The 20,329-nt window shown below is 42.8% G+C and overlaps 1 protein-coding gene across 2 annotated transcripts in view; it reads left to right on the top strand.

Annotated features, from left to right (window-relative positions):
• Positions 1–20,010, top strand: part of mfge8b (milk fat globule EGF and factor V/VIII domain containing b) — a 52,875-nt gene extending 32,865 nt beyond the window's left edge. Inside the window, exons 4-10 of one of the 2 annotated variants that reach the window (XM_014124725.2) lie at positions 8,927–9,040; positions 10,034–10,215; positions 10,922–11,077; positions 11,399–11,543; positions 14,349–14,533; positions 16,369–16,524; positions 16,892–20,010. In XM_014124725.2, the coding sequence (XP_013980200.1) occupies positions 8,927–9,040; positions 10,034–10,215; positions 10,922–11,077; positions 11,399–11,543; positions 14,349–14,533; positions 16,369–16,524; positions 16,892–17,035 (1,082 nt within the window). In that variant the 3' untranslated portion in view covers positions 17,036–20,010. Of the gene's footprint in view, positions 1–8,926; positions 9,041–10,033; positions 10,216–10,921; positions 11,078–11,398; positions 11,544–14,330; positions 14,534–16,368; positions 16,525–16,891 lie in introns of both variants that reach the window. The other variant, XM_014124724.2, reaches the window with a different exon arrangement.
• Positions 20,011–20,329: the final 319 nt, after the last annotated feature.

Raw genomic sequence — 20,329 nt, 5'->3', positions numbered from 1 at the left:
GCTGGCGATGCTTTCACTCTAGTGATAGCATGAGACGGAGTCTACAACCCACACAAGTGGCTCAGGTAGTGCAGCTCATCCAGAATGGCACATCAATGCGAGCTGTGGCAAGAAGGTTTGCTGTGTCTGTCAGCGTAGTGTCCAGAGCATGGAGGCGCTACCAGGAGACAGGCCAGTACATCAGGAGACGTGGAGGCCTTAGGAGGGCAACAACCCAGCAGCAGGACCGCTACCTCCGCCTTTGTGCAAGCAGGAGCAGGAGGAGCACTGCCAGAGCCCTGCAAAATGACCTCCAGCAGGCCACAAATGTGCATGTGTCTGCTCAAACGGTCAGAAACAGACTCCATGAGGGTGGTATGAGGGCCCGACGTCCACAGGTGGGGGTTGTGCTTATAGCCCAACACCATGAAGAACGTTTGGCATTTGCCAGAGAACACCAAGATTGGCAAATTCACCACTGGCGCTCTGTGCTCTTCACAGATGAAAGCAGGTTCACACTGAGCACATGTGACAGACGTGACAGAGTCTGGAGACACCGTGGAGTACGTTCTGCTGCCTGCAACATCCTCCAGCATGACCGGTTTGGCGGTGGGTCAGTCATGGTGTGGGGTGGCATTTCTTTGGGGGGCCGCACAGCCCTCCATGTGCCTGCCAGAGGTAGCCTGACTGCCATTAGGTACCGAGATGAGATCCTCAGACCCCTTGTGAGACCATATGCTTGTGCGGTTGGCCCTGGGTTCCTCCTAATGCAAGACAATGCTAGACCTCATGTGACTGGAGTGTGTCAGCAGTTCCTGCAAGAGGAAGGCATTGATGCTATGCACTGGCCAGCCCATTCCCCAGACCCGAATCCAATTGAGCACATCTGGGACATCATGTCTCGCTCCATCCACCAACGCCACGTTGCACCACAGACTGTCCAGGAGTTGGCGGATGCTTTAGTCCAGGTCTGGGAGGAGATCCCTCAGGAGTATGCCCAGGCGTTGTAGGGAGGTTATACAGGCACGTGGAGGCCACACACACTACTGAGCATCATTTTGACTTGTTGTAAGGACATTACATCAAAGTTGGATCAGCCTGTAGTGTGGTTTTCCACTTTAATTTTGAGTGTGACTCCAAATCCAGACCTCCATGGGTTGATAAATTGGATTTCCATTGATTATTTTTGTGTGCTTTTGTTGTCAGCACATTCAACTATGTAAAGAAAAAAGTATTTAATAAGATTATTTCATTCAGATCTAGGATGTGTTATTTTAGTGTTCCCTTTATTTTTTTGAGCAGTGTGTGTGTGTATGTGTGTGTGTGTGTGTGTGTGTGTGTGCGTACATAGATATATACCTACACACACACACACACACAGTTGAAGTCGGAAGTTTACAAACACTTAGGTTGGTGTCATTAAAACTAATTTTTCAACCTCTCCACAAATGTCTGGTTAACAAACTATAGTTTGGCAAGTCAGTTAGGACATCTACTTTGTGCATGACACAAGTCATTTTTCCAACAATTGTTTACAGGCAGATTATTTCATTTATAATTCACTGTATCACAACTCCAGTGGGTCAGAAGTTTACATACACTAAGTTGACTGTGCCTTTAAACTAAACAGCTTGTAAATTTCCAGAAAATTATGTCATGGCTTTAAAGCTTCTGATAGGCTAATTGACAACATTTGAGTCAATTGGAGGTGTACCTGTAGATGTATTTCAAGGCCTACCTTCAAACTCAGTGCCTCTTTGCTTGACATCATGGGAAAATCTAAAGAAATCAGCCAAGACCTCAGAAAAATTGGAGACCTCCAAGTCTGGTTCATCCTTGGGAGCAATTTCCAAACGCCTGAAGGTACCACGTTCATCTGTACAAACAATAGTATGCAAGTATAAACACCATGGGACCACACAGCCGTCATACCGCTCAGGAAGGAGATGCGCTCTGTCTCCTAGAGATGAACTTACTTTGTTGCAAGAAGTGCAAATCAATCCCAGAACAACAGCAAAGGACATTGTGAAAATTCTGGAGGAAACGGGTACAAAAGTATCTATATCCACAATAAAACAAGTCCTATATCGACATAACCTGAAAGGCTGCTTAGCATGGAAGGAGCCACTGCTCCAAAACCACCATAAAAAAGCCAGACTACGGTTTACAACTGCACATGGGGACACAGATCGTACTTTTTGGAGAAATGTCCTCTGGCCTGATGAAAGAAAAATATAACTGTTTGGCCATAATGACCACCGTTATGTTTGGAGGAAAAAGGGGGATGCTTGCAAGCTGAAGAACACCATACCAACCGTGAAGCATTGGGGGTGGCAGCATCATGTTGTGGGGGTGCTTTGCTGCAGGAGGGACTGGTGCACTTCACAAAATAGATGGCATCATGAGGGTGGAAAATGATGTTGATATATTGAAGCAACATTTCAAGACGTCAGTCAGGAAGTTAAAGCTTGGTCGCAAATCGGTCTTCCAAATGGGCAATGACCCCAAACATACTTCCAAAGTTGTGGCAAAATGGCTTAAGGACAACAAAGTCAAGGTATTGGAGTGGCCACCACAAAGCCCTGACCTCAATCCTATAGAACATTTGTGGGCAGAACTGAAAAATTGTGTGCAAGCAAGGAGGCCTACAAACCTGACTCAGTTACACCAGCTCTGTCAGGAGGAATCGGCCAAAATTCACCCAACTTATTGTGGGAAGCTTGTGGAAGGCTACCCAAAACGTTTGACCGAAGTTAATTAGTATTTGGTAGCATTGCCTTTTAAATTGTTTGAGTGTATGTTAACTTCTGACCCACTGGGAATGTGATGAAAGAAATAAAAGCTGAAATAAATCATTCTCTCTACTATTATTCTGACATTTCACATTCTTAAAATAAAGTGGTGATCGTAACTGACCTAAGACATGGAATTTTTACAAGGATTAAATGTCAGGAATTGTGAAACTGAGTTTTAAATGTATTTGGCTGAGGTATATGTAAACTTCCGAATTCAACTGTATGTGCGTATATATTATGCTATAAATCATTTACCATGACTTTAAGTTCACAGCCATGCTTATCTATGTGCATGACAAAACGGTGCTTAGCCAAACCCTGACTCCATAGTATATCACCCACTTCCCAGAAAATAAAAGCTTAAGCGCTAGCTAGCTTTTACGCTAATTAAATAATGTCGTGGGGAAGACTGTAAAGATTATTCATTTGACAGCAGAACTATATGAGGTCCCTAAGTGCTGTTCATGTACTTGGGCTATTCTTTCTCTGTCTCCCAACTTACCTATTCGTTTAGAATTCCTGATGCCTGTTTTATCATTTTTATTGCTTGGAATTTAGTGTGTGTGTGTGTGTGTGTGTGTGTGTGTGTGTGTGAGTGAGCGAGGCACATCCTTGGCAGCTCCTGCAAACTGTGGTCAAAGTATGTGGTGGGAGCAGGGCGAAGTACAGTAGGCTCAGTCAAGGTGACTCTTAGAAAGCAGCCAACGAGGAGGCGTACAGTAGTAGCTGAAGCTAGGTTGGCGTCCTCACCTACACACTCGTGTGCTAAAACGCACTGGCACGCTAAAACACCCTGGCACACATACACACTTGGCGAGCTACCATACACACACACACACACACACACACACACAGATACAATTGGCGAGCTCACACACACTTAGAACGCACACACACACACACAAACCGAGCTCTCTCATGCTCATCCAGCCAACAGAAAGTGGTCCCGAGCGCAGCACTCCCACTCCCTGTTGCCGGGGTAAAATGTGAAGAGGCGGAAAAGTGAATTAAGTCTGCCCCGACAATGTCACAGCCTCCACTCACGTCTGACACCAGCACTTCTACCAGCTGTGTGAAATTGGCCTGAAAGCCTCAATGGGAAGCCATGTCCAATGCTGTTTACTCACTTTAGTGTCAGCTCCTAAATGGGCTCCGACGACTGCAACTGTGACTGAAATGGCCTCTGAGAGCTTAAATGTTAAACTGGTGATGACCTCTGTTTTATTCTGTGTTGGTTATTTTGAGGTATTTGTCAACAGATTAGTGTGTGTCTGTAATCAGGGTTGTGTGTAAGTGCACGTGTGTGTTTGTAAGCATGTGTGTGGCAGGCAGGCAGATTTCTGGTTGTTTTAAGAGGTGCTTCAACCATACCCACGATGTGGCTAGTCCAAAGTGGCCAGATTAAGTTCTGCACCCCCAGGGGAGTTTGTGTGTATGTATATCCATTTCTGTTTACGTGGGTGTGTGCATTTTTGTGTGACTGTTTTTGTGACTCAACTGGTCACGCACTGCTCTGTTTACAGTCGTTTCTGGTAGCGTTTGAGGAGGGGAGGTCATTTTTACTAAATTGGTGATAGAACACCAGACTGTAATGGGCTCAGGTCCGTTGCGCTAATCAACCCAATTTATGTTTCTGTTGCTATAATCTTGTAGCGTTCTGTCGCACAGTATTGTCTGTGCCAGACCACCTACAATCATAGAATGACATAATAAAAGAAGCATATAACCCTCAATTATAGGATATCTGTGACTACAATACTCTACTGTCAAATCTCAGCATATTCATTAAGAACCAACACATAACACATGGTCCCACACCAAGGTCTGGCAAAGTCTGGAACCAGGGACATCCTTGGACATTTTAGAGGATCTCTATGCACTTCTGCCAGTCCCCAAAAGGTTTTCACTGAGCAAATGACAATTTATCATATACTTCATTTAGCAGCTCTGTGGCTAAACCTGGCACTATATTGCCATTGGGGGCACCCCCAGTTGTACCGTTCTGAAATTATTCATTGAATTTTTTGGGTGTCAAATCGCTAATTGGCGGACCATCCCTTATGGGATTAATTTACACATGAACAAATATTACATGATACAACATTACAAGTATTCACAGTTATAATTCTTCCGGTGTTTGTCGCAGTGTCCCATGCCAGGGACTTTTCTGATCTGGATTCCTCAAAGGGGAAATCTGGGATTGGAAATATAACAAAACCACCACCCTGTCATTTGTTTCGGGTAAACAGCTGAGGGGCTGGGCTGGAGAAATGTGACCACTCTCACATTTGAACTCAGCTCATGAGGCATTTATAAGTTACATTCTTCAAGAATCAATGGCTATATCATGAATTCCTTTAAAGATGGATGGAGGCATTGCCAGTTTAACCATCAGTGGGTGTGAGGTAATGGATCACAAGGCAAACATACTGTATAAGGAAGCTGGTACTCACTGGCCTACAGAAGTGCACAAAACTGTACGGTACACTCAGGGGTGTCATGCATCCCCAAAATCTGAGGGGGAATGAAGTACGTGAGGATGTGGTCTGGAAGGGGGCTAGGCCCCCGTTGGAGAATTTGGCATTTTTCAAACACCTGAAACAGCTTTTTCCTGCAATCTATAGCCATAATCATTATATTTAATTATATATAAATGTTTATTTTTCTGCATATCTAAGCATACCTCTTGAGCTGTCTATATCCTCCTGACTGGTGGTTATTTTGTTAAAGAAACCAAATAATCTTCTCTACTAAAATCTGTGTAAAAGATTGAAAGGAATGTCAGTCTCATTCAGTACATTTAGTAATTGCTTGCTTTTCTTAGTCTACCAACCTTGCCAGCAGGCATGCCAGCTAAGATGGTTAGACAAGCTAGCTACTCTAACTTGACTGATAGCCTTATAGGCTTCTTGGTAGCTATTTATGAGATTGGGAACCTAGTGTGTTTGGGCTAGCTAAAGCCAACTTCATAAAATTGCTAGGTGGCTAGTAGTATTACAGAGAAACAACAGCAGAAAATGAAACCAAAAAATATGATGACTCTTATTTTTAACAGGACAAATCTGAGGGGGCACGTGTCCCTATGGGCATGATGCCTCTGTGTACACCTCATGCCGCTAGCGCTGCCGACTAGCTCAGGCTGTGTTGTGTACTCTGTCACATGCAACGCTGCCAGATGACCTTGCTCTGCATTGATCTATCTGGGTCACGTTACAAACAATGACAATTAGATCTGTATTGGTTTTTGCTTCAGTGCACAAACAAAGCCTGAGTATTGATGATCCTGTGTGCGCTCGTCCACTCAATAGCCTCAATCTTTTCATATGTCTATACTGGGGCCATACATCTATCTATACAATTGGCACACTGCTAGCTGAAATCCATACCAGGACATGTGAGAGAGTTACAGTATGGTGTTTTATTGATAAAATAAGTTCTTGCCATTTGATTTTTGCTGTGTATCATTTTGAAGTAGCGATAAAAAAAGATATATATTTTTTTAAACATTTATGACTGAGACAAAAACAACTCTCTCCCTGTGTCCTGCTGTGACCCGTTGGCCCTTGGCCTCCTGTGACCTGTTGGTCCTTGGCCTCCAACCTCCTTCACACACCACGTCATTCTGGAGCACCAGATGTCCCAGGATGAGTAGTGTCCAAGGGCTATTGTCCTCCCTCCCTCCTCCTCAGGCCACCTTTTCTACCTCACTCCCCCTCTCTCTAAGTATGGCAGATTACAGCGTCTGTATGGCTCTTGAGGTAACCAGCCAGGCTGCAGCATGGTCTATGGTAGTGGTATTCAAACTTTTTCAGTGGGGAACTTATTATTATTATTATTATTATTATTAATAATAATAATAATAATAATAATAATAATAATAATAATAATTTATTTCTGGGCACCCCATTTCTTTCCCAAGTATTTCTCACGGCCTCACCCCAAATCTTATGACCCTTAAAATTGTTACGTTTACATTTTTACATCAACAAATAACTTTCAATTCCAATAAATACATTTACTTCATAAAATTGTCATTTTCAAATTATCTTTCCTAATATTGATTTGACCCCCTTTTGCCCTCAACAGTCTCAATTCATTGGGTATGGACTCTACAAGGTGTTGAAAGCATTCCACAGGGATGCTGGCCCATGTTGACTTCAGTGCTTCCCACAGATGTCATGTTGGCTGGATGTCCTTTGGGTGGTGGACCATTCTTGATACACACGGAAAACTGTTGAGTGTGAAAAACCCAGCAGCATTGCCGTTCTTGACACACTCAAACCGGTGCCCTGGCACCTACTACCACACCCCGTTAAATATTTTGTCTTGCACATTCACCCTCTGAATGGCACACATACACAATCCATGTCTCGACACTGATTTTGAAGTGGCTTTAACAAATTACATCAATAAGGGATCATAGCTTTCACCTGGTCAGTCTGTAATGGAAAGAGCAGGTATTCCTAATGTTTTGTACACTCAGTGTATGTTGTCCAATACAATAATCGCTACTTCTTTTTTTTAATTTTTTAAAAATTTTTTTAACCCCACTGCAGTTCCTCGTCGCAACCCCGACTTTGAATACCACTGGTCTACAATGTGCCAAATCCTCTTGATGCAGAGGGGCCATAGCTGACGCAAATAGAGAGCGTCTGTCACCTAGGGTGTCACGCAGAAAGAAACATAGGGTGTCTGTCAATTTCTGATCTACGTCTGTTGGTTTGTGTATGCTATATATCTCTAGGCAAGTCAGTTAAGAACAAATTCTTATTTACAATGACGGCCTACACTGGCCAAACCCGGACGACGCTGGGCCAATTGTGCGCCTCCCTACAGGACTCCCAATCACAGCTGGTTGTGATACAGCCTGGAATCGAACCAGGGTGTCTAGTGACGCCTCAAGCACTGAGATGCAGTGCCTTAGACCGCTGCGCCACTCGGGAGCCCATGAGTCTCTCTGTGTGTGTCTCCATGTCCTCTTGCTAAGGTGTGCAGTCTGTCAAGAGAGAATATGGTGTTGCCCTTAAATACTGCTAAGCCATATGCTCCTCCGTAACAGTATAGGAATAGGCCTACACCACGCGTAAATACCTTGAGACAGTAAGAGGGCTTGAAGGAGCTTTCAGCTTTTTAGAAACAGCAGCTGTAGTCGTGCAAATCTTGGATTGAGCTTAAGTCCAAGGTGCTTTGGCTTTTGACTCATTCCGTGTGTGTGTGTGTGTGTGTGTGTGTGTGTGTGTGTGTGTGTGTGTGTGTGTGTGTGTGTGTGTGTGTGTTACGACCAGGGCATTGAGTTTGTCCTGATGCGTCCTGGCTTGGAAAAACTCTAGGCCCTAGTTATGAGACTGTGTGTGTGTGTACTAGTATTCTGTAGCATGAGTAATTGTGTTTGTGAGTGTGTCTCTTGAGAAGTAACATAATCTCAGAGCAGGATGCCCTGTGGGCTTTAGGAAGAGGGTGCCGGGTTTATATTCATCATTGGTGCCTCCCTAGTGGGCGACTGACTGCCTGCCTGGCCCTGAGCACAGAATCACACTAATCACACTTTTCACTGACAACAAGTGAGATTTGGGTCATATTCTACAAAAATATGGTAAACAGTCAATCTAGGACAGTGTTCAAAGGAAGTTTAGTCATGCCTTCAAATCTTGTGGGCGAAAGATTAAAAAGTTTGTTCTGATGCATGCTGTCCTCTGAAAGCGCTGCCAGTTGCCAAGCACCCTCTCTCTAAAAAAACACAACGCACGTCCAGCATATACCATTGAAAAGTTCGCCATCTAGGGGTAGTTCATAGAGTTTCAGATAATTGGGCCACACAACAGCTCTTCTGAGCCATTGCGTTGCTGCTGTTACTAATAGTTTTATCAGAGCTCATTTGCACACAGTCAAATGCTGAATGTAGATGAAGGGGGGGGGAAAAACTTTAGGAGGAAGTCAAAAAAATGACTTCATCTGTAAACCGTATGAGACGTCAGTTAAAGTATGTACATATTTCCCGATTCAGTTTGGGGCCTGTGCTCAAAAAGCATCTGGAGTAGGAGGGCTGATTTTAGGATCCGATCACCCCTGTCCATATCATCTTATTAATCATTGTTCTGTTCTGTTGATTGTATGCCAGTGACTGATTTAATGCTCATCATTTCTCTCAACAGATGTGAATGACTGTGCCGGCCAGCCGTGCAAGAACGGTGGCTCCTGCAGGGACCTAAATGGAGACTTCAACTGCCGCTGTCCGTCCCCCTACGTGGGCAAGCACTGCCAACTGCGTGAGTACCACACACACACACACACACACACACACCCTGGCTCTCCATTAGCCTTAGTCCCCCATGATATTGTTAAGTGCAATAAAATACATTAGGCAGAATGTGATAAAGAAAAACATAATGTAACCAAGTTAAAGGCCCAGTGCAGTCAAAAATGTGATTTCCTGTGTGTGTGTATATATATATATTACTAGGAGGTTAAAATAATTCTGTGAAAGTGTAAGAGCTGTTTGAAATTTCAGCCTGTTTTGGTGGGAGAGAGTTTTGGCCTGCCTGGTGACATCACCAGGCTGTAAATTAGTTAATAGACCAATAAGAAAGATCGTTCCAAACCTCTCTGCCAATAACAGCTAGTCTTCAGTTTTCCCCTCCCCCTCAGACCACTCGCAGACAGTCCTAGCTAGGGATGCAAAGGGACGGTATATTACTGGAAACTTCTAAATTTACCAGTAAACTAACATCATTTTGGTAACTTTCAAGGATTTTATGTAATCTATCACAAGATATCTAGTGGCCCTTTTGGGTACTTCAGATTATCACAGGTGTCTAATAATCTCTGGCGCTCAGTGTGTGGCCTTTCAAATATATGAAATAATGAATTAAGATGATTTTAAAATAAAAACTACAATGACAAAGCTGTAAAACCATGATCCTAAATATAAACCATCAATTTAGTGAATACCATTGGTGTTTATTATGAGGTTTTCAGCATGAACATTTATTTTAACATTTACATTTTAGTTTTATGTTTTTTTACTATGTCAAAATATATATTTTAATGATGTTTTGGCGTCAAACTGTTGGCAGTTGTCAAAAAAGTGAATAGATTTGTGGGACATGTATGTGTACTAATGTGAAATGATAAACCAGACTAACTTCACCACAGATTTGATCTGCTGGTTTCTTCTTCATTGCGTCACTCACTCAACCGCTAGGTTCTGTGTCTGCCTTGTTTGTGTTTTTGTGACCTATGTCTGTCTGTCTGTCCCTCAGGCTGTATCTCTCTGTTGGGCATGGAGGGCGGAGGCATTGCAGAGTCTCAGATCTCGGCCTCGTCGGTGCACTACGGCATCCTGGGCCTGCAGCGCTGGGGGCCCGAGCTGGCCCGTCTCCACAATAAAGGCCTGGTAAACGCCTGGACCTCTGCCTCCCATGATAGGAACCCCTGGATAGAGGTCAGTACAGTACGACAGGCTGGCTCCAACACCACTGTCTGGCTCATGTTCTTTAGGCACCAAATGGAAGAAAACTGACTGAAACCAGGAGAGACTACATGGACTTGTCTAATGAGAAAGGCTCTTTTTTTTTTTTTTTTTTTTGTATGGCAAAATAATTCTATTCCTAATGACCACGACCCTAATCTACTCTAGAAAGGATATCTCCATAGTAAAGTGGCTTCCACTCCCTCGTCTGCACTGATCTGAAAACATCATCATAGGGATAGGTGAAAGCAATATATTGTGGCTACCTACAAGGCAATACCATTCCCCTGTCTGGTTATTTCATATCAGTGCAGATGAAAGACGGGCAACAAGGAGATGCTTTAATTCTGACACAATTTAAAATGTGTTTAATTCTCAGAGACTCTGCCCATTGCATGGATGCAAGGCTGTGCTTCTACATCTGCATTGCTTGCTGTTTGGGGTTTTAGGCTGGGTTTCTGTATAGCACTTTGACAACAGCTGATGTAAGAAGGGCTTTATAAATATATTTGATTGATTGGTCGATGTTGTTGGCGTGGACCTTGTAAGCACATTTTTTTTTTTGTCATTCCCCTCCATGTGCAGTGAAAGGTCCATGACTACAGGACCAATCTTTTTTTTAAATGTCCACTATTATATGGCAATAAATTCGAAACAATGTGTGTTGTCATTTGTGCAGATAAACATGCAGAGGAAGATGCGTTTCACGGGCATCGTGACACAGGGCGCCAGCCGCATGGGGTCAGCAGAGTTCATCAAGGCCTTCAAAGTGGCGTCGAGTCTGGACGGGAGGACCTACACCGTGTACCGCCTGGATGGGCAGAAGAAGGACAATGTGAGTGAACACACACACACACACACCCTCTCAGATGTACACACAGACATACTATTACGATGGCTGTTGTAGAATTTACACCCTCTTCACTGTGTAGTGTGCTTTTCTTTGTGTTCTATTTAGGGAATAGTGTGCCCTTTCCATGGAAATGAATGAAAGGCATTGATTGGTTGGGGGTGGTGAAGTTTACTGTTTGATTCACATGGGGCCTGTTTTGTAAAGCTCAGGTGAAATTCAAGTAATGCATTATGTACATCGCTCACTCAAGTCATTCTTTCGTAACATTTTTCATTCTTTTCTTAATTTCTTCTATTTCTCCAGGTGTTTGTGGGGAACGTGGACAACGACAGCACCAAGACCAACCTGTTTGACCCTCCCATCATCGGCCAGTACTTCCGCATCATCCCCGTGGTCTGTCGCAAGGCCTGCACCCTGCGCATGGAACTGGTGGGCTGTGAGCTCAATGGTAAACACACACACACATACGCATGTCTACTTACACACAGGCACGCACGCACACACACTGATAACAACGTCAACAAACTGAATGGGTTTGCTTTTCAGTGCGTGTCAGATGGTTACATCATCCAGAAGGTTTTTGGTTTAGGTCTGACTGAAACAGTGTTTCAGTAGTGTTACTTGAGGTGCCAGCCGCTTAACGATAGAAAATGTATTTTTCAAAACCATATGGACATTTTTTGCAGTGTAAATATTGGCAATGAGACCTATCATGTAAATGAATCACATTTGTTGGGATTGTAACAAAAGAATAATATGCAAGTCACATTCATCATCACAGCATTGTTTCCATGCCAGCATAACTAGATGGATATTTTGGTGGTGCCTTTGTTTTCTCTGGTGTAACAACTTTCTGTACTTTCTATTTGCTTTATAATGATGCCATGAGTTCTCGCCAACACACTGGCTTTGTTTAATTTAATTAAGGGAAGTGTGTGTGTGTGTGTGTGTGTGTGTGTGTGTGTGTGTGTGTGTGTGTGTGTGTGTGTGTGTGTGTGTGTGTGTGTGTGTGTGTGTGTGTGTGTGTGTGTGTGTGTGTGTGTGTGTGTGTTTAAAAGTGGTCCGCAATGTCCATCTGTGACTGTCTGTCAGAGCATGCTATGCCAGTTTGTGCTTGGTTATGGTCTTTGCATGGCACTGCACACACATGCATGTTACACAAAGCATCCTGCAATACAAACTGCATGGCACACAAGTGACACGCTTGGGCACCTGACACGCATGCTAGTACTACTGTAGGCTCGCATGTTCTACACACAGTACTACTCAACGACGCTCAGCCCAACTACAAGCATGCTGCGGCGTCCATCGCTCTCGCTCTTTCTCCACCGTTATCGTTAGAGCCGTAGATCAACGTACTTCGGCCAACTCCGTTTGAGTTGAGATGTATCATTTGAACGGCTGACATTTTACCACCAAAAACTCTGTTTGCATACTTGGAAAACACATTTTTATGTCATCTCCACAGAGCATTTTGTGCCATCATGGAAGATAAGTTGGCTGAACTCTATTCCCTATGGCTGTATAGCTGAACCAGGGTTTTCATTGACCGGACATTTGAGAAATTTACCGGATCCATATGTTTTGGGTGTATAACCTGATTTAGAGCATCTACCCACAGTGTTCAGAATGACAGAAATCCCATTTCGATAATTCATCTTAACGGAACATGCAAATTCTAGGAAGCAACAAAGTGCTTCGTTACTAAATTCCGATGCACACTATGAAGATGAATAACTGTCCACGTTTACTTTTCGTCAGTCAAGAAGACGAGTAACGAACAGCAAAATCACAAGCCTATGTCAATTTACTATACCTCATAGTAGAAAATGTTACCTATTTTATTGGTCAGCTTGTCAAGAAAGAAATATTCTATTCAAAACAGACTTTCAGACAGTTGTGGGACTGGCTACATACATTTTATTTTTAAAGAATGAATCTGATGCAACAGATCAGAGCTTTTATCTTAAAATGTTGACAAACCAAATTATTTATTCACATTAAGCGCAGCAGCAATGCGCACAAGGCAGTAGGCCGTCATTGTAGATGAACAAATTCTTAACTGACTTGCCTAGTTAAATAAAGGTTAAATAAAAATGTGTCAAAAAGTAGGCTACGTGAATGTTCGTTCCATAATACAATTAGCAGGAAAACACCATTTGCCAAAAGTGCATCGCACATGCGAGCATTTCATGTGACATGAAAATATCTATTAGAAATGTTGAAAGCGGGGAGATCTAAAGATGCTAATATGACTAGGATTGTGCCTTTGGCTACTGGACAATGAAAACGTTTATTTAAAACCAATAGAACGTAAGAGAAATAGGCTACTGGTTTCAATGGCATATGGAAGGAAGTCTAAAATAATTGCCTCCACGGATATGGTCAGTTTTTGGCTTGCTACTTTGAAGCAAGGTAAGACATGCCTCATATGTAGTAAAACGTTCAGGTTTCGAACAATTTAAATATGTTTTCAAAATGCATACTGCCTCCAGCTCATAGCAAAGTGGTGTGTGACGCGCTGATGAAGCCTGCCTTCTGTTGCCTATGCATTTGAATGGCAAATGGGTAGTGCGCTTCAATTACCAGTTGGGAAATAAAAACAGTAGCTCTTTTTAACCGTGGCCATCAACTGTTTTTAACACAAGATTGCATTTAGAATTGTTGTACAATGACTGGGCTTATAAAAGCACATGTTTCGTCAAGCAGCAATGAAAGAGCTTTTTGAGGAGCTGTAGCAGCTCTTGTGCTGTCTGACAGATGTTCCATGCAAAGGCTCTATCTGTATGCTAAGATGCATAACGAATATACACGCGCCAATTTAATTCCACAAAATTATGCAAATTACCTATAGACCGATAAGCATGACCGGTCAAATGTATTTACATCGACTGGTATTTTCATCAATGAATAGGATAAAAATCCTTATTTCTCAATGGAATACTTTTTCCGGACAATTAGCTGGCGCCAATTTTATTAATTGGCTTTTCAAAAAGAAATTGCGTCCAAAAGCCGGCTATTACCGGCTAACGGAAACCCTGATCTGTACCGCATGACTACAGGCTGTCACTACTCACTCCACCTCCCCACAACTCTGGTCATCAATGGCCATCATCCATGTGCTTTCACTGTGCTGCTCACTGACTGGCTGGCTTGGGCCTTGCTTCTCTGTCTGTCCCTTGTCTATCATACTTCTCTCTCTCTTTCCCTCCCGGTGCTCGTCGTCTCACTTCAGTGTATTCAAACACGGCAGGTTGCTCCGAGCCCATGGGCATGAAGTCGCGCCTGCTCTCCGACCGCCAGATCTCGGCCTCCAGTGTCCACCGCACCTGGGGAATTGAGGCATTCACCTGGCAGTCCCACTATGCCCGGCTGGACAAGCAGGGCAAGACCAACGCCTGGACGGCGGCCACCACCAACCGCTCCGAGTGGCTGCAGGTAACTGCAGGAGGTTCAGAGGGAACTGTAGGAAGTGATGTGGTGTGGGGGTTGGACACTTGGTGGTCTATAGCTGAGGGAGATGCAGTTGAAGTCGGAAGTTTACATACACTTAGTTTGGAGTCATGAACACTCGTCAAACACTCCACAAATTTCTTGTTTTAACGAACTATAGTTTTGGCAAGTCGGTTAGGACATCTACTTTGTGCATGACACAAGTAATTTTTCCAACAATTGTTTACAGACAGATTATTTCACTTATAATTCCCTGTATCAAAATTCCACCAGTGGGTCAGAAGTTTACATACACTAAGTTGACTATGCCTTTAAACAGCTTGGAAAATTCCAGAAAATTGTGTCATGATTGTAGAAGCTTCTGATATGCTAACTGGCATAATTTGAGGCAATTGGAGGTGTACCTGTGGATGTATTTCAAGGCCTACCTTCAAACTCAGTGCCTCTTTGTTTGACATCATGGGAAAATCAAAAGAAATCAGCCAAGACCTCAGAAAAAAATTATAGACCTCCACAAGTCTGGTTCATCCTTTGGAGCAATTTCCAAATGCCTGAAGGTACCACGTTCATCTGTACAAACAATAGTATGCAAGTATAAACACCATGGGACCATGCAGCCGTCATACCATTCAGGAAGGAGACGCGTTCTGTCTCCTAGAGATGAACGTACTTTGGTGCAAAAAGTGCAAATCAATCCCAGAACAACAGCAAAGGACCTTGTGAAGATGCTGGAGGAAACAGGTACAGAAGTATCTATATCCACAGTAAAACGAGTCCTATATTGACATAACCTGAAAAGCCTCTCAGCAAGGAAGAAGCCACTGCTCCAAAACCGGCATAAAAAAGCCAGACTACAGTTTGCAACTGCACATCGGGACAAAGATCGTACTTTTTTGGAGAAATGTCCTCTGGTTTGATGAAAGAAAAATAGAACCTTTTGTTATATTTGGAGGAAAAAGGGGGAGGCTTGCAAGCCGAAGAACACCATCCCAACCGTGAAGCATGGGAGTGGCAGCCTAATGTTGTGTGGGTGCTTTGCTGCAGGAGGGACTGGTGCACTTCACAAAATAGATGGCATCATGAGGATGAAAATTATGTTGATATATTGAAGCATCATCTCAAGACAGTCAGGAAGTTAAAGCTTGGTCGCAAATGGGTCTTCCAAATGGACAATGACACCAAGCATACATCCAAAGTTGTGGCAAAATGGCTTAAGGACAACAAAGTCAAGGTATTGGGGTGGCCATCACGAAGCCCTGACCTCGATCCCATAGAAAATTTGTGGGCAGAACTGAAAAATTGCGTGTGAGCAAGGAGGCCTACAAACCTGACTCAGTTACACCAGCTCTGTCAGGAGGAATGGGCCAAAATTCACCCAACTTATTGTGGAAGGCTACCCAAAACGTTTGACCCAAGTTAAACAGTTTAAAGGCAATGCTACCATTTGGCTAAGGTGTATGTAAACTTCCGACTTCAACTGTAGGTTAGAGTTGGTGCTGGTGAAAGTTCTGGAAGATTCTCTCTGAAAGTTTACTTTGCCGACAAATTACTGACAATTTGTTTTGAACTCAATTTATCTGGGTAAGCCTAAGATGTTCCGATGACACAATATTCTTATTTTTCATGGTAGAACAGTGTGGTGGGGAGATGTAGTGGGGGATACAGACAATTAAGGGCACAGATGAGAAAGTGGCAGAGACACAGAGGGCTCAAACCCCCTTCGCCAGGAGGATTTGTAGTCTGGAGTCGGCAGCGTTGCCACTAGATCAGAGTCCAGCACTGAACCCTGCTTGTTCTGACAATTCCTTCTTCTGTAACAGGTGGACCTGGAGTCTCCCAAGAGGATCACAGGCATCATTACCCAGGGGGCCAAGGACTTTGGGGCAGTCCAGTTTGTTTCTGCCTTCAAGGTGGCCTACAGCGACGACGGCCAGTCCTGGAGCGTAGTCAAGGACGACGTCACCAGCACAGACAAGGTAGGTGGCCAAATCTGTCCCTCCAAAGTAGTGTGTTCTCAAAGGGGTGTTCCACCCAAAATACAACCTAACATGGTTTTTACACTAACCTTAAGTGGCGTTGATTCCCCTACCGTATGTATTTTGAGTGGAACATCCATTTAAAGGGAGCCAAGCATGAATGTGTGCCTGCCTACGAATAATGGATCGAATTGAATTACTTTGTTGATATTAAATATAGGTGTTATTGAGTCAGCGGTTGAAACGCAAAGTCAAGATGTCATAGATTTAATGATGACCTTTATATTGCCTGATAGATGTTCAGTGTCTCTTGCCCTAACTAGCTCCCATCAGTTCTGTGCTTGTGATTTGGCTCCCAAACTTCCAGATCTTCCCGGGTAACAGCGACAACAACGTCCACAAAAAGAATGTGTTCGAGCCTCCCTTCTATGCCCGATTGGTCCGCATCCTGCCGTGGGCGTGGCACGAGCGCATCACCTTGCGAATGGAGCTGTTGGGCTGCGATGAGTAGCCCCGTCCCCGCCCAAATCTCCTCCTCCTTTCCCTGTCCCTCCTCTTTCTCCTCCGTTCCAAAACCTCCTGAGCCACGCCTGCACTGCCTTGCCCACACCCGTAGAGGGCAGCAAATCACCATGCCACCACCACAACCCTGCCCCGACTGGAGAAGGTACAAAATTGACCCTAACCACTGATCTAGGGTCAGATTAGCCCACCTAATGGTTATGGGTAGGATTAGGTAGGGGTAATCTGATCCTAGGTTGGGTGCTGAAGGTCAACTTGTACGTGGAGTGCACAGACTACTGCTGTGTCAGCCGGAACTACATGGACTCTGAACCTGTCCTTCCTAGATCAGGGCCTTATTCAGAGTTTTAGAGTAGGAGTGCTGATCTAGGATCCGGTTCCCCCTCTTATTAATAATTATTATTTAAAGGCAAAACTGATCCTAGATCAGCACTGCTACTGTGAGACGCTTTATGAATATGGGCACAGAAGACTGAACCTGAGACCCATTGCTAGTGATGTACAATACAGTAGTAGCTAACTTGGCTGAGATGTTTTTCCGACTGAGAATTTTCACCTGACCATCCAGAGACACTGAAGTGCGTAGTAGTATTATCGAACACCCTTGTGTAGTCTTATCGCCTAGCCATTTCCTTGATTCTGCAGTGCTCTGGAAGAGATGTTTTTGTTTGTTTTTTTATTTCATTGGGCTTCTTAACCAGGGAAAGACCCGTCGTGTGACTATAAGATTGATTTGTATTTTTTGAAAAAGGTATACCAAATGAATTTCACTTTGTTGACAAGTTGACTAGTTGTGAATGCATTATGATTTATTAGCCACGTTTTTACTAAATGCAGTTTTTCAAATAAGTAGCAGACTTAACAAAAAAATAGAAAGCATGTATAAAAAAACTGGAGAGACTCTTATTCTGTAATCTTGTGATATTCAAATCCCAAAATAGTTCAATGCAATTTTAGTTTATCATTTTTTGCTAAAGGGTATCTAAACGTGCAGTAGTACTCCTACAGTATGTGGTGTTCTATAACTCAATTTGCTCTGATTGTGATGTCTGTCCTTTCATTAATGCACTGTGAGTTGTGACGTCAATGTAATGCATTTATTACTAATTGACTAATGTTATAACGTGACATAGAAAATAGGGGGTTAGCAAGTTGATGATGCTGCCAGATGTATTTTTTGAGATTAAGGTAGATAAGTTCTAGCCTGATCCCAGAGATGTTTGTGCTCTCTTGACAAACACGATCATAGGAGTTGGCTAGACGGCACAACAGATCTGGAACCAGGCATATTTTCATACTGTATGTGCTACTAATGTTGTTATAACCCTTATGATACACAGCTCAACTTAATATGATTTAGTTTTTCCCCCTTTAAAAGGCACTTTCAGGGTCAAAGCTGTATTATTGTTTGCCGAGGTAAATATGTGGAAACTCAAGGTTTTCTCCATTGAAGAAATAAAGTACAGATGTTGACAGACATGTACAGGTAACTGCCGAAATAAAGGAAACCCTTGAGTAAATGAGGGATACAAATTATATTGAGAGCAGGTGCTTCCACACAGGTGTGGTTCCTGAGTTAATTAAGCAATGAACATCCAAACATGCTTAGGATCATGTATTAAACTGCCCAATTGCTTAATAATGCCAATTATTTTGGCTATCATGGCTAGAAGAAGAGATCTCAGTGACTTTGAAAGAGGGGTCTCAAAGGAGCATAGGGTGTTTAAAGGGTCTCTGTCTCAGCCACCAGATCTCAACCCAATTGAACACTTATGGGAGATTCTGGAGTGGCACCTGAGACAGCGTTTTCCACCATCAACCAAACACCAAATGACGGAATTTCTCGTGTAGGAATGGTATCACATCCGTTCAATTCGGTCCATTATTAATTTTATTACAGTTCCATACACTTGTAGAATCTATGCCCAGGCACATTGAAGCTGTTCTGGTGGCTCGTAGTGGCCCAACGCCCTATTAAGACACTTTATGTTGGTGTTTCCTTTATTTTGGCACTTACCTGAAGATTGAGTGTTTGAGAACAAAGCGTTATAATACTATGAATCTGTCATGTCACTGCATAGGAGAGCAGTTATTTGGCTTCTATAAGTTATCAAGGGGCAATTTTAGTTTTTTGACAGATGATAGCAACCAAAAAACACATTTCTGCCAGTTTTCTTTTTTTTCTGAGCTGGTTATCCTACCTAGTGTAAATACTTTTTGTAAAAATGTGTTCCTTGAAGTTGTAATAAGTAAATGTTTTGCAGCAGACCAATCAAATGCCATCCATTTATCACAAGAGGACCAAAATGATGCGTAGACTTCAAAGGCTGTGGCCACACTGATAAGATGGGGAAAAGAAAAATCTAATTTAAAAACAATTTCTACGGTTGCACTGAACGTAAGACATGACATGGCAATCTGCATATTGCTCCTAGGTCATAGCTAGCATTGTCAAGCTCCCCCCATGAATTATGAATTGTATAATAAGGTCGTTTTTGATTTGAATGAATATTAATATGAACAGCTGGAAAACATCGGCGATAGATATCCTCTTTAAATGCATGTGAATAACGATGCATTTGCATGGCTATGGATGGATTGTGGTGTCAAAGACTGTAATATATTTATGATCTTTGTAGACTGTTCCAGAATAGTTATATTATCTGACGTCTGCATGAATTGTATTGACTATACTTTTTTTTTTTTTTTTTTTAGATCCAACATAGACGTTTTGATTATATTGTTTTCTCTGTACATTTTTCGGATTCGTTCATCAGACTCTAGTTATTCCCGTTCTTTCATTTCCACAATGTCCTGGTTTTATATGATGATTCATAAAAAAAAGATACAATTGATGTGTTTTTATTCGATTATTATTAATATTGATCAGTTCTTGTTTTCTGTGTTTCTTAAAAGAATTCCCTTAACTCTCAAGTCATAAACAATAAAGGATTTAAAATCAGACAGCTTGTATATTGTGCAGTAGCTAACCTGGTTTCAATTTCAGTCTCCATTTCACCTGCATTGGGTTAAAGATGAAATCTGAGATATTTGCAGGCATTTTTGGTCATTCATATGGCCTGAACAAATCCCAGATTGTATCTTTTACCTGACAGTAACCTGAATCCATTAGGCTTGAATTAATTTCAGACATTTTCACTTCAAAAGAAGAGGATCTAAAGGGCAGGAATCTTTGGGTCCATTTGCCTGTTTAGCATTTTTACACCCTGAAGGCTAATCTATCCCTCCTATACCACGGTATTATCTAAATCATTACCCCCAC

Source organism: Salmo salar, chromosome ssa10 (assembly GCF_905237065.1).
Source record: "Salmo salar chromosome ssa10, Ssal_v3.1, whole genome shotgun sequence".
NCBI lineage: Eukaryota > Metazoa > Chordata > Actinopteri > Salmoniformes > Salmonidae > Salmo > Salmo salar.
This window is presented reverse-complemented; position numbering and strand designations above follow the sequence as displayed.